The sequence below is a fragment of the Petaurus breviceps genome, unplaced genomic scaffold, assembly GCF_028583685.1.
Source record: "Petaurus breviceps papuanus isolate PSGF00001 unplaced genomic scaffold, PetGlider_PUasm1.0 37, whole genome shotgun sequence".
In the NCBI taxonomy this organism is placed as follows: Eukaryota; Metazoa; Chordata; class Mammalia; order Diprotodontia; family Petauridae; genus Petaurus; species Petaurus breviceps.
In genome coordinates, this window is record NW_027186296.1 from 74,588,060 (window position 1) to 74,601,058 (window position 12,999).

The 12,999-nt window shown below is 38.7% G+C and overlaps 1 protein-coding gene across 2 annotated transcripts in view; it reads right to left on the reverse strand.

The window, feature by feature from the left end:
* Nucleotides 1–12,999, reverse strand: part of PDE8A (phosphodiesterase 8A) — a 266,963-nt gene that overhangs the window by 47,972 nt on the left and 205,992 nt on the right. The window contains exons 13-15 of one of the 2 annotated variants that reach the window (XM_069098725.1): nucleotides 9,575–9,652; nucleotides 6,122–6,192; nucleotides 4,948–5,112 (exon numbers count right to left, since the gene is read on the reverse strand). In XM_069098725.1, the coding sequence (XP_068954826.1) occupies nucleotides 4,948–5,112; nucleotides 6,122–6,192; nucleotides 9,575–9,652 (314 nt within the window). The remainder of the gene's footprint in view (nucleotides 1–4,947; nucleotides 5,113–6,121; nucleotides 6,193–9,574; nucleotides 9,653–12,999) is intronic. The other variant, XM_069098726.1, reaches the window with a different exon arrangement.

Below are 12,999 nucleotides of genomic sequence, written 5' to 3' on the forward strand. Positions count from 1 at the left end.
TTGACCCCTTCCTAACTATTCAGTCTTCTTATGTCTTACTACCTTCTACAAATCCAAGGTGACCCAGTGACACTGGCTTCTTTGCTGTTCTTTGCACAAAACACTCAATCTCCCAACTCCAGGTATTTTTATTAACTCTTTCTCATTCCTGGAAGTCTCTCTCTACTTATCTCTACTTCCTTGTTCCCATGACTTCCTTCAAGTCTCAGTTAATGTCACAAGTTCTGAAAGGAGCCTTTCCCAGTCTTTCTTAATCTTAGTGCCTTCCCTCTTATGGTATCTCCAATTTATCCCGTAATATCTTCACAAACAATACAGTGGTTTGTATGTTTTCTCCCCCATTAGACTGAGAGCTCCTTTAGAACAGGGACCATTTTTTGCTTTTCTTTGTAGCCCCAGCACTTAGCAGAGTGCCTGGTACACATTAGGTATTTAATAAATGCTTCAGAAGAAAAGGTTAAGGGAGTTGGATAAGGCAGGAAGGGAGGCAGACTTTTTCTGTGTTTAGAGAGGGAAGGGAGGGGAATGGGCAAGGGGAGAGTGTAGAAGGAGGGAGTCTGCTGGGTATACAGGTCCTCCAAAGATACAGGTGAAGACAACCATCCACTACCCCCAGCTCCAGGGAATAGATTTACAGGAGTACCCATTGGACCCTCTATCCTCTCATCTATACATACATAGCTTGTCTTCCCAAGGGGAAAGAGGGCTGAAGGGACATAGAAATCACTGGTCATTTTGATTTTTTTCTATACCCTACTCCTGCTTTTCATCCTAAAAGGTCTAAAGCAGGTTCATCTTTAGTGTTAGCCTTGGGGGTTGCTGTAACATAAGATGCTACCTCCCTCTCTTGTCCTTCCTCCCAGAAGCCCTTCAAATCTTATTTGACCTGCTTTGTTGTGGGGTGAGGGGACTGAAACTACTTTTCCTGGGGGATAAAGCTTTTAATCCCATAATTAGAGATAAAGTGCTTTAAGTACAAGTTGCCTGGCTGAGGCAATTCATTGAAAATTCACTCTGATACTGTCTGAAATTAATCAGTTAATCAATCAACAAATATAAATAGTGACATCATCATAACTGACATTTATATGACATTCTAAAGCTAACACTCTACCCCATGATCTCATTTAATTCTCACCACACCTTGTGAGGTAGATCCTGCAGGTATTAATCAGATAAGAAAAGCTAGGTTCAATTGGGGTTGGGGGTGGGGAAGATGAAGGATTTGTTCAAGGTTACCTAGCTAGTCAGTATCAGTAGCAAGATATGAACCCAGGTCTTCCTGAGTCCCATCTACCACTTGACCTACAATGCCATGCTGGCTCTTTCCCTACTTTAATATGCAGAGCAGTGTTACGTAACAGCATTGGATTATTGAAACTAGAGGAGGAGCTCCACCTAGGAATGAGGGAAAGAAAAAGAAAACAGAAGTTAGGAAGGGGGCAGACAGACTCTGAGGACTTTCTAGCCCTGTTTACTGTGCTCAGGCATATGGTGGCTACGTGCTGTGGGATTTGTGTTGTGTATGGCCACAGATGCATATGAAACTGCTCTAGTGCTTGCCAATATTGCTTCCAAGGACTGATGAGGAAGTGTTTTAAGCGTGGCCAACTCTGTTTAAAGTAACTTAATTCCCAGAGAATTCATAAAGGGAGACACTAATGTAGTTTTATTTATACTTATGTGGTTATCCATGCCCTTTGAAATTCTGACTGATCTTGCCAATAATAGATTCAAGAATAATATAATGATGTAATTAGATCTATTCTGAAGGAGTCCGTCAAAAGGGATGGTGCACTCCAGGAGCATTCTGTCACCTTTTTCCTTTCTTTATTACTCCCCCCCCACCCCAAGTATGAGCTATCTGCAAAGAAGAAGGGGAGTGGGATTATTTGGCTTAATGTGGACTTACAAAATAATAGTTACAGGTAATTCATTCAAATGGAGAAGCTGCAATTAGTTTTTCTATGGCTTAACTAAATTAATCAACATTTCTGACTGTTTTTTGATCTAAAAAAAAATGTGATTCAAAACCCAGTATGTATAATACCTCTATTCACCTAGTATTTCTATACCTATGAATCATGGAACATTATGGTCTCTGAGGAATCATGGTTGTAGATAAAACCAAAGGCCAGAGAAGAGATGCGTGGTTAGTGAGAGCAGGCTGTAACACTTTATGAGTTACATGCCCCCCTTTGTGTTCAGCATCAGCTGTTTACATTTCTTGCTGTGACTCCCTCACCTCCCATTCACTTCTCTTTCCCTTGAAATCTTACTTCTCACCCCAGCCCTTGAAACTGCTCTCTCCAAGGACAGCACTTGACCAATGGCTTCTTCTCAGTTCTTATCCTTCTGGACCTCTCTGCAGTATATGATGCTGTGGACCATCTCCTCCTCCTCCTCCATATTATCTCCTCCTGGGATGTTTGTGATACTGCTCTCTCCTAGGTCTCATTCTACCCATCTCACACATCATCTAAACTCTGTGTGCCTTAGTTCTGTCATCTGCAAAATGAGTGAGTTGGTCTAGATGGTCTCAAAGATCTAAATCTATTATCCTATGCTTCTATCTCTCCAGACCCAATTTACTTCACTTCTTCTCACTTCTATATTACAGCCAAACTGGTCTCTTAGCTGTTGCCTGTACATAAAATCCAATATCTTGCCTCCCTGACCTTGCATGAGCTATTCATCACACCTAGAATACAATAATAATAACATTTGTCACAGTAATAGTAATGATAACATTCCCATTTTCTACCTTCTCCACTTCCACATTCTACATGCCTTTGGACTTCTCTATCATATAACCTCTTCATCCTAGGAGGTTACCCTAGAGCTCACACCTCTTCAGTACCACCTGCTCCCAGAGCCCCTCCCTCTGATTGGAGAGGTCCTCCCAGAACCTTCATTTAAGGAGGGTGCCCAGGTCAGCCACCTCTTAGCTATGTGCACATTTTTTTTCCTCCAGAAGACTATAAATTCATTAAGGGTATGGACTATTTTCTTTTCATCTTTGTACCTAGAACAGTAACTGACACATGGTAACATATGCTTAATAAATGCTTGTTGAATTAACAAACAAATGATTTGCCTTAGAGAGGTAGTGTCACTAGGGATGTGTGTGATCAGAAAAGGAGGTGGACCAGTCATATAGCCAGGGCAAAGGGCACCAGATAGACATCCCAAATGCTGCAGTGAAACCTGTGGCATATAGAAAATCTTTCAGACTAATTGGTAGATCTTCTATAAAGGGTTTGTGGAGAATATGGACATGAATCACACAGGATTAGAAAGCATGGATAGGCTGTGATCTACAGAGCAGAAGAGAGACTCACATTAGTGATATCATGGATTCTCTGATACATCTTTTGGTCCCTGATCCATCTGTTAGATGTTTGTTATACCAAACAGGCATTTTTTTAAAGGACTGATGGTATGTATATATAGTTGATCCATTTCAGGTGCTGAGACAGTGAAAGCAACCAGAGTAACCTTTTCTTGATTGAGTTATTTTAGTCATTTTAATTATAATGATTAAATGAGATTATCTATAGAGCAGTCCCATCTAATGCCCAGCAGCTGCACTGTAACCTGTAGAGTAGAAGCATGGCATAATAGATATAAAGTTGTATTTAGAAGATCTGTGTTTGAATTCCACCAACCTTTAAAGAGCTTCATAAGCATCATCTATTATTATCAACTAGTAAGCTTTATGCCAACTAGCCCATTGCTTAGATGGTCCTTTATTTTGGGTAATTTGAATGATGTCAGGAATCTCCGTAACCCAAAAAGTCTCTTCTGCTTATCTTCAAAAGTGTCAGAAATTCTACTATTAGAGATTTTTTCCTTTTGAATTAGGTTATTCCCTCTGGAAGTATCCTTGGTTAAAATGTAGATTTTCCTAGGTATGAGTACTATATTAAAGGATTTTAAGTCACTCACATCTTAGTATGAATAATTTATTACATATAGTTTCTTTCCTGACAGCTAGCTGAAACCAGGACCATGAATAAATGGGGGACAGCCAGTGAAAAAATCATGGGTTGGGTTATGGAATGCTGTGTTTAACAAGAAGGCCAGTGTTCTTGGATTAGAGAGTACATGAAAGGGGGTAAAGAGTAAAAAGTCTAGAAAATTAGAAGGTGCCAAGTCATAAAGGGCTTTAAAAGGTAAACAAAATTTTATATTTGATCCTGCAGATAATAAGGAGCCACTGGAATTTACTGAATAGGGGAGTGACACGTCAGTCTTATTTTAAGAAATTACTTTGACAGATGAGTGACAGATGGGTTAGAGTGAAGAAAGCCTTGAGGCAGAGGGACCAACTAGCAGGTGATTGCAGTAGTCCAGGTGAGAAGTGTTGAGGGTCTCTATTGAGGTAGCCACCATTTGAGAATCCAAGAAAGGGTGTTATATAAGAGATGCTTTGAAGGTGAAAATGACAAGACTTGGCAACAGATTGGAAAGAGTTTCTTGGATTTCACATAGCACTTTGTTTTTTTACTTACAATGTATACTTATGTATTCCAGTTATCTGAGTTTATATATTCCTTGACTAGATGGAAAACTCCATGAGGGCAGAGATTGTGCCTTAATCTAAACTTGATTATCTCCCCCAGATCTCAGCATACTATTCTGCACACAGGGGCTTTAATAAATGTCTGTGGAATTGAATTGAGAAGATGTCAAAGACAAATTACTGAACCCTTTAAGGACTAGCTCTAGTTTTATTGACCAGGTCCTGATAGTACTTGACAGCTCAAGGTTCTGGTGCTGAACGAGGTTCCTTGGCATACCCACTAGAAATTAAGTCTTAACAAATTCACTGGATCCATAGTTCTTTGGGCATTCAGTTAAAAGGATTGGACATTTCTAGTTTCTGAAAATGTAAAATGCAGCAAAAATGTAAGTGAACCCCCCACTATTATCTTTGTTACTTACAGACATGAGGCCACCAACAAGATCACTGGCATGGGGATCATCATCCTTAGTCCCAAGTTGTGGAGAATATAACTCAGTGGTTCTCAGGATCTCCAGCACACGGTCTAAAGCTTCTGCCACAGGCATTGGACTGCTTTCTTGTGCAGCATTGATGATATTTATCACCTGTATTAAAACAGTGCATTGTTTGCAGACTTAGTAAATCATAGAATTTCAAAGTTGGAAGGGAACTCAATGGCCAATTTCTCCAACTCATATCTGAAAAAGATTCCCCATTATAACATATTCATCCAATAAATGGTCATCCAGACTTGGCTTTAAGATCTCTTGTGAAGGAAGCCCATTATTTCCCTAGGTTGCTCAATTCAATTTTGGATAGCTCTAATTGTTAGGAAACTTTTCCTTCAAATCACGTCTAAATTTGCCTCCTTGCAATTTCTGGTTATTTTCTTTGGGAACTAAAAGAACTAGACTAATTCTATTCACACAATAGCCTTTTAATTACTTGAAGACAGTTATCATGTTCTACCTCCCCTACCCCCTTGCCCCCACCACGTCTTCTCTTTTATAAGCTAAGAATCCATAGGTCTTTATATAGCATAGATTTAGGAACCTTTACTATTCTGGTTGCCCTCCAGCTTATGAATGTCCTCTCTAAAAGATGGTGCTCAGAATTGAACATAATATTCTAGATGTGAACTGACCAGGGTATAGGACAGTAAGACTATCACCTCCTGATTCCTGGATGCTATGTTTATTTCAAAGCAGCCCAACTTCTCATTAGCCATTTTGGTTGCTATTTTATATTGATCTTGGAATCCATGAAAATTATAGATCTTTTTCACTTAAACTACCTTCTAGCTATATTGTACATGCGACATTAATTTCTTGAACCAAAGTTTCAGTCCTTATATGTCTGCTCAATCAATTTCATTTCATTATATTCAGTTTAATTTTCTAGTGATGGGAAACCTAAGTGAGGTCAGTTCTATAGGGTCAGGCAAATGACAGCACTCATTGCTGACTTACACAAGACTGTCCCCATCCCTATTGGGATACAGTTCTTTGTACAGTGAACTAATTTAGAATTTTTAAAAACTACCACCAACAACAGGCAATAGAAATTCTGGTTCATGTGGTTTAGTTCAATGAAGAAAAGAAGTAAAGCATCTACCTTGGTGATGGGTGCTTCAATAGTCATTGAATGTATCCTTGCCATGGAAGAGTGTCGTCTCTGTGAACTTCCTGCGATTAAAGTAAAATGAGGATTACTGACAATGTAAACATTGTGCCACACAGTCTGTTTCTCAAATCAAGTCATCTTAATCTTAGAATTGTGGCATTGGAAAGAAACCTAGACATTAACTAAGGGATATTGGAAATAATCAGCCTTTTCTTTTTATAGATAGAGAAATTGGGGCCAATAAAAGTGATTTGTTCAAGGTCACACAATCAATATTATTTTTGACTCCACTATGCTACCTTTCCCAGGGTACCTGATTCTTTATTTTCCAGGGCTGTGTCTAAATCTCTTCTGGCATAGAAAGTCATAATGAAGATCTGTCCCTGCAATTTGGTAATGATGCAAAAGCATGAACAGAGAAATGGCTTAAGGAAAACTTTCCATTGCGCTTTCTAAAACATAAACTATTTCCCTGCAACCTTGATGACAAAATCAAGTTCATTTACTGCTCAGTCTATTAAATCTCCTTGCTCTGCTCTAACAGTCTCGATCAACCTGTCTCTTTTGTTCTATTAGCAAGAATCACAACTTCCCATGCCCTGAAACTGCTGAGGTTTTAGTAGAGAGGAAAGCAAAAGGATCTTTTTTTTTAGTAGAGAGGAAAGCAAAAGGACCCGTCATTAACTGCCTGCTGGAGAGCTGGATGTCATACAGGTATTTCAATTTCAGCACTCCAAAACAGACATGTTGTTATATCCCATCCATACCCCTTGCCAATGAGTACCTCCTCCAAACCTCCCTCATTCCTAGACATTGAGGACACCACTATTCTTTCTATTATCCGGGTTTACAACCTTGAAGGCATCCTTTAGTTTTCCCTTTCTCTCACTTCCCACATGCAAACAATTGCCACGTCCTATCAATTCTCCATCTATACCATCTCTTGCCTCTAACCCCTTCTTCACTTATCCGACTACCACCCTAACTTGGGTCCTTATCATATCCTGCCTGGACTATTGCAGAAGCTTCCAGATTGCTTCTCCCGATTCTCATCTCCCCCTTCTCTAATCCATCTTCCATTCAAGTGCTGGAATAATCTTTTTAAAACACCTGGCTATGTCATCTCCCAATTCAAGAGCATTTCATGGTTCCCAATTGCCTCAAAGATAAAACACAAAGGTGTCACCTTGATATTTAAAGCCATTGACAAGCTGGCTGCAGCCTACCCTTCTAGTCTTATTCTCCTTTGAACACTCCATAATCCAGCCAAATTGGCATATTTGCTGTTCCCCAAATTTAGCATTTCACCTCCCATCTCAATTTCTTGGTACAGGTTGTCCTGACTGAAATGCACTAGCTCCTCAAGCCTGCCTTAGAATTTATAACTTCCTTCAGAGCTCTGCTCGGCTGCTAGCTCCTACATAAGGTCTTTCCTTACCCTAATCATTAATGCTCTCTTCCTCCTCAAATTATCTTTTTGATATATATATATATATATATATATATACAAAATATATATCAAATATATATATGTATATATATATATATATACACAAAAAATATTTGTATACATGTCTTTTACCTGCAATAGAATTTAAATTCTTTGCAGTTAGGCCTGTTTTTCACTTTTTATTTGTCTCCTCACCTTCTGGCCTGGTGCCTTGTGGATAGGAAACACTTAGTTTAGTTAGTTTAATTAGTAAATGTTGAACTGCTGGATTATTTAGTCCATATGCCCCTCACATGCCTCATTTTACATGAAGAAACTGAGGTCCATTGCAATTAGGTGGAATCAGAAAGACATTAAGTAGTAGAGTCCAAATTTAGACCCACATGCTCTGATTTTAAATCTTGTGCTTTCCCCACTAAGCCATGATCAGTCCATCAACCTAAGCTGAAATATTAGAGTTATATCCTCTTTTCCCCCACCACAACTCTAGGTATTCAGAAGAATAAGTAACACAATCTACCATTATCTGGACAATACATGATTTTCTGGCTCAATTTTTTAAAGCATGATGTCCCATCATTTTAGATGCTTAGACTCAACATCATATAAAGCAGTAGAAACTTTCGGGATCTGAGATATGATGCCTTTTTTTTTTTTTTTGCCAGGGTTCTTATTAAGATATGGTTCCTTATTTGGTATAGGGATATGGGGGAAAATCCCTATTCAGGTTCCACATATAGTTGGTTCACTATTAAATGAAGGCACCAGTAATCTTACTGAAGCCCAAATTGCTTGGCTTGGAAAGGACTTCATAAAAACCCCTCTCATTTGACAGAAAAGGAAAGAGGCCAACAGTGAGGAAGCAACATGTCCAAAGTTACATGACTTTGTAATGTAATGGCAAATAGGGGACCAGAGTGTAGTCTGATTCTGCTTCTGGGCCAGTCTCCACTTTGCCTGGCTACCCTGGGCCTCTACGATCCACCTGCCCAAATGAAGGCTGCTGACACATTTTTTCTTGAGGTAGAGCCTTGTACAATGTTGATTCTTTAGCTTATGGCCTTTTCCCCCTAGCTACCATGGAGTCAGAATGATTCAAGACAACCATATGCATGCAACTTCACTCCTCTACCTTTGCTTCCACACCATTTAGAATGATTCTAATCACATATATAGTAAACAAGACAAAACAAAAAACACCAACAGGCCATTCCAAGTCACCTAGTTGACACATCTGTGTTGTAGTTATTGGGTTGTACTTGGAGCAGGGTTATTCCACTGTGTATTTTCCAGTGTTCTGTCCAGCCTAGGCTTTTAATGATATCCTGCTAATAATAAATCCTTCTTAACAAAAAATAGCTGCTGATGCAAACTGAGATCAATAAATATTGACAAAAAAATTTACTTAAACAATTTTGGGGGGGAGGGGTGAGAATCTAGACTTGTGATTTCATTGGTGTTGGGAACTCCCCACAAGGAAACTCAGCTGATAAAGATCAATAACAGCTCTGCAATTCACAGTATTGGAGTTATGGGGACACTGAGAGGTTAAGAGATTTGCCTGGGATTACATAGTATGTCAAAGTCAGGACTCAAGCTCAGATCTTTCTAAGGCCTCTTCTGTATCTACTATATAAAGTGCCACTGATATAATTTAACCAGGCAGATTAACATCTAGAGTACTTTGATAATAACTTAATTTTAATTTGTTTTGAACTGTATGAAATGGTATGAATCAATACATATAATGGGGAAGGAGATGGAGAAGATAGAAGAAAGCAATGCATTTTACTATAAGAAATACACAGAGAAGTTTGGAAAAGGCAAGTTCCTAAAAGTCTATAAATCCTGTGAAAGAGATTATTTTTGAAAGTGCAATCCAGAATAAAAGAAAATAACTACAACTTTTAAAATATGCAAAAATGAAAGTGGGCAGGCCAAGATTTTATAATACTGAAATGACAGTTATCCCTGTTGCCCTATTTGTCACATACCATCACTTCCTCGGGAGGTGGTTGATCTGACATCTAATGAACCTTTCCTCCTATCTTTGTGTCTGCAACACTGATTATCTGTGGAAACAATGTTGTTGTTGTTTTTTTAAAAAAAAATCTCTTAGCAGAATAACAGCAAACCACCCCAGTGTAAAATTTTCAGAAAATAAAGTATAATTCAATGTGGGATAAGAGTACAACAGCTTTGGTAATGTTACAGTTTCAGGAAGGCCAATAATGTTCACTTCTAAGAACAAGACCCAGTTGAACTACAAGGAAGACAGCCATGTCAGAATTTCCATTATAAAGTGGTGAGGAATGTTAGCCAATTAGAACTCTCCCTTGGCTGAACATTCCACACCTTGTTTAAAAAAAAAGTCCACACAGAAAGGTTCCTTGTATAGAGTTTCTGGATCATACACTTGCAGAGAGTTCCTAGAAGTCTATAAAGAAATAGTCTAAAGTGGACATTGTGAATGGGAGGAGGGAAAGAAATGTACATTGAAAAAGACTTCCCCCTTTAACCTTTAAATGAAACCTGAAGTGAAATGGTAGAAAAAATTTGATTCCCCGCCTAAATTTTCTCCATTTTCTATAGAATATAAATGCTTTAAAGAGTCTTGGGGGTTGAAAAGTGAGCTCTTTCAATAGGGGTTGTCCATAGCACTGGATTTGGGTGTATTCCAAATGTGGCCAGCTAATAAGCCTTGTAGGTTTTCCCTGAAAACCAGCGCCCCCTCCAGCCCTCCCTGTTTTTGTCCAAAGCACCACCATCTTTTTGTCTCTTTCAGGCTCAAAACCTTTGAGTTGTTTATGATTGTTCTTTACTCATAGCCAAACAGTCCCCATGTCTTTTCATCCTTCTCTCCTAATATCTCTTCTGTCTTTATATTTTTGTTTCAAGCTGTCACTGCCCTAGTTCAGGTCCATTGGCTCACTGCTGTATTACTCTGATAGCCTCTTAACTGGTTTCCCTGCCTCCGGTCTCTACCATCTTGTACACCATTGCTTGAGTAAACTTCCCAAATAATCCCCTTCTGCCCCAGATAATTTCATTCACTTGGTTTTAACAATAAAAACAAAACCAAAAAATTCCCCATTATTCCCTAATGCCTACAGGATGAAGTTCAAACTCTTCAGCTTGACAAGCAAAGCCCTCCACAATCTAACCCCAGACTAACTTTTTGGCTTTCTCTCCCACCACTCTCTTACACAGACCTTCTGCTATAGCTTGATTGTCCTGTTCACTGTCAAGCCACAGCCCTGCTTCCTCCCCCCCCCCCAAAAAAAAAAAACCCCAACCTTGTATTTTCCTATATTTCCACTTTTCTTTCCTACCCATATGAAGTGCATTCACTTCCTCCTATGATTCCCTATGGAATTTTGATCCATGCCTTAAGATTTGCTTATTCTATAAAATCTTCCTGACTACTTCAGTCAGTTGCTCTAACCCTTCTTTTGGCACTTCTGCTAATTATTTCCTGGTTCACTGATTTGTTAATCAGTCATGTACTGGTCTTTTGCACTGTTATGTTAAAATGTTTAAATAACACAATATTCGTTTTTGTTTGAATCCAGAGCTGAGATTTCATTAGGTATGTAATTCCTGGTATAGGAATGTCCCTTGCTCAATACAAAATTAATAATTAATAATAACGATAACTAGCATTTACATAGTGCTTTAAGGTTTGCCAAGTGCATTCATATATGCTATCTCATTTAATCTTCACAACAATCTTGTAAAGTAGGTGCTATTATCATCCCCATTTTATAGATGAGGAAACCGAGGCTAGGAGAAATTAAATTACTTGGCCAGGATCATATGGATAGTAAGTGTCCAAGGCAGACATTTGATCTTAGATCTTGTTGGCTCCTAGTCCACCACTATCTCATCTAGCCATATCTAGGTAGGCAGCTCGTCTGCAATTTACAGTCTTAGAGTACTGACTAGGGCTTAGGGGTTAAATGACTTGTCTAAAATAACTCAGCTAGTATGTGTTAGAAGAAGGAGTTGAACTCAGGACTTCTTCACTCTAAGACTGGAGCCTTTATCTACTACAGCATGTTGCTTCACAGGTCCTGACCCAAACAACACTATCTCCTCAAAGTTTTACTCTGATGACTTATGGAGGTGTGGCAGAGAACTTGGGTTCACAAACACTATCATAGTAGAACATAAAGCTCTGTTAAGTTCTGCCAGGCAGAAGAAGCTTCAAGTGTTGGCCTAGTGATGGATTTGATTTGTGTCTGTTATCCAATGACCAGTCTTAAGTTTGGAGAGTCTTATTGTTAGACTTCTGGCGATGAGATGATGAATTATTTTGGCTGAAGTATCTCATGAAGATGGTATGACAAGGTCTAGAGGAACTGTAATCTTTATAGATGGAGGTAGTACCCATTCCACCTGTAACTAGGGTGATCCTTTAAAGAATGAATGCTATTTAATTTTTTCCACATGCAATTCTAAAAACCCAAAGTGAAAAAATTAAAATGAGCAAGAAAATGGGATTTGTCTGTAGAGAATGATGTGGATGCACAGGGAACTAATGAACTCATATTTTAAAAGGAAATATACAGAAGTTGGAAGCAAGTCTAAGCAATAGAGATGAACAGGCATGTGAGAAGATCCTGTAAAAACAGTGTCAGCAATTACAAAGCTCAGAATGAACTGAGGTGGTAAGGGAAGGTGAAGATAACATACAGGTTTTTGTTTGTGTGTTTGTTTTTTAGTTTTATGGGAGAAGTATCAAAGAAGGAATAGGACTTTTCCTTGAAATGAATGGGACAGTGATAACTGTTAATAGAAGGTAGCAAAGCTCTGCAATTTTTACTTTGTTTTTGCTTCTTCTGCAAAGGAGAATGTTAATATCGTAAATGATTGAAGAAAAATGATTTATAGGGAGTTTACAACAAATCATACCATAGCATTTGGTTGCTTCTGAAAAATATAAATCACCTGGCCCAGATAGACCACCCTTGGAACCTGTAAGAACTGCCAGGACAGATATGATTACTGAACTACTCTCAGTGATATTTAGAATATCATGGGGAAAAGGGGAGCTACCACAAGATAGGAGAAGGGCAGATGTGTTCCAATTTTCAAAGATGGGAAGACAAACGAGTCTACAAACTATAGGCCAGTAAATTTGACTTCCATTCTTGGGGAAACTGGTCTCCTGAAGGAGATTCAGACTCTTTCAATCAATCAACAGACACTTAGCAAGTACCTACTACATGACAGGTATGATTTTAGGAGTACCAAGCTCAAAACGAAACAGTTCCACACTCAAGAAATTTGCATTCTTCTAGGGAAACAATATGGGCACATATAAGTATGTATTAAATATATACAAAATAAACATGAAATAAATACTGAGTAATTTTGGGAAGATCCTGGGGGAGATAAAACAAAAAAAAGTCTCATG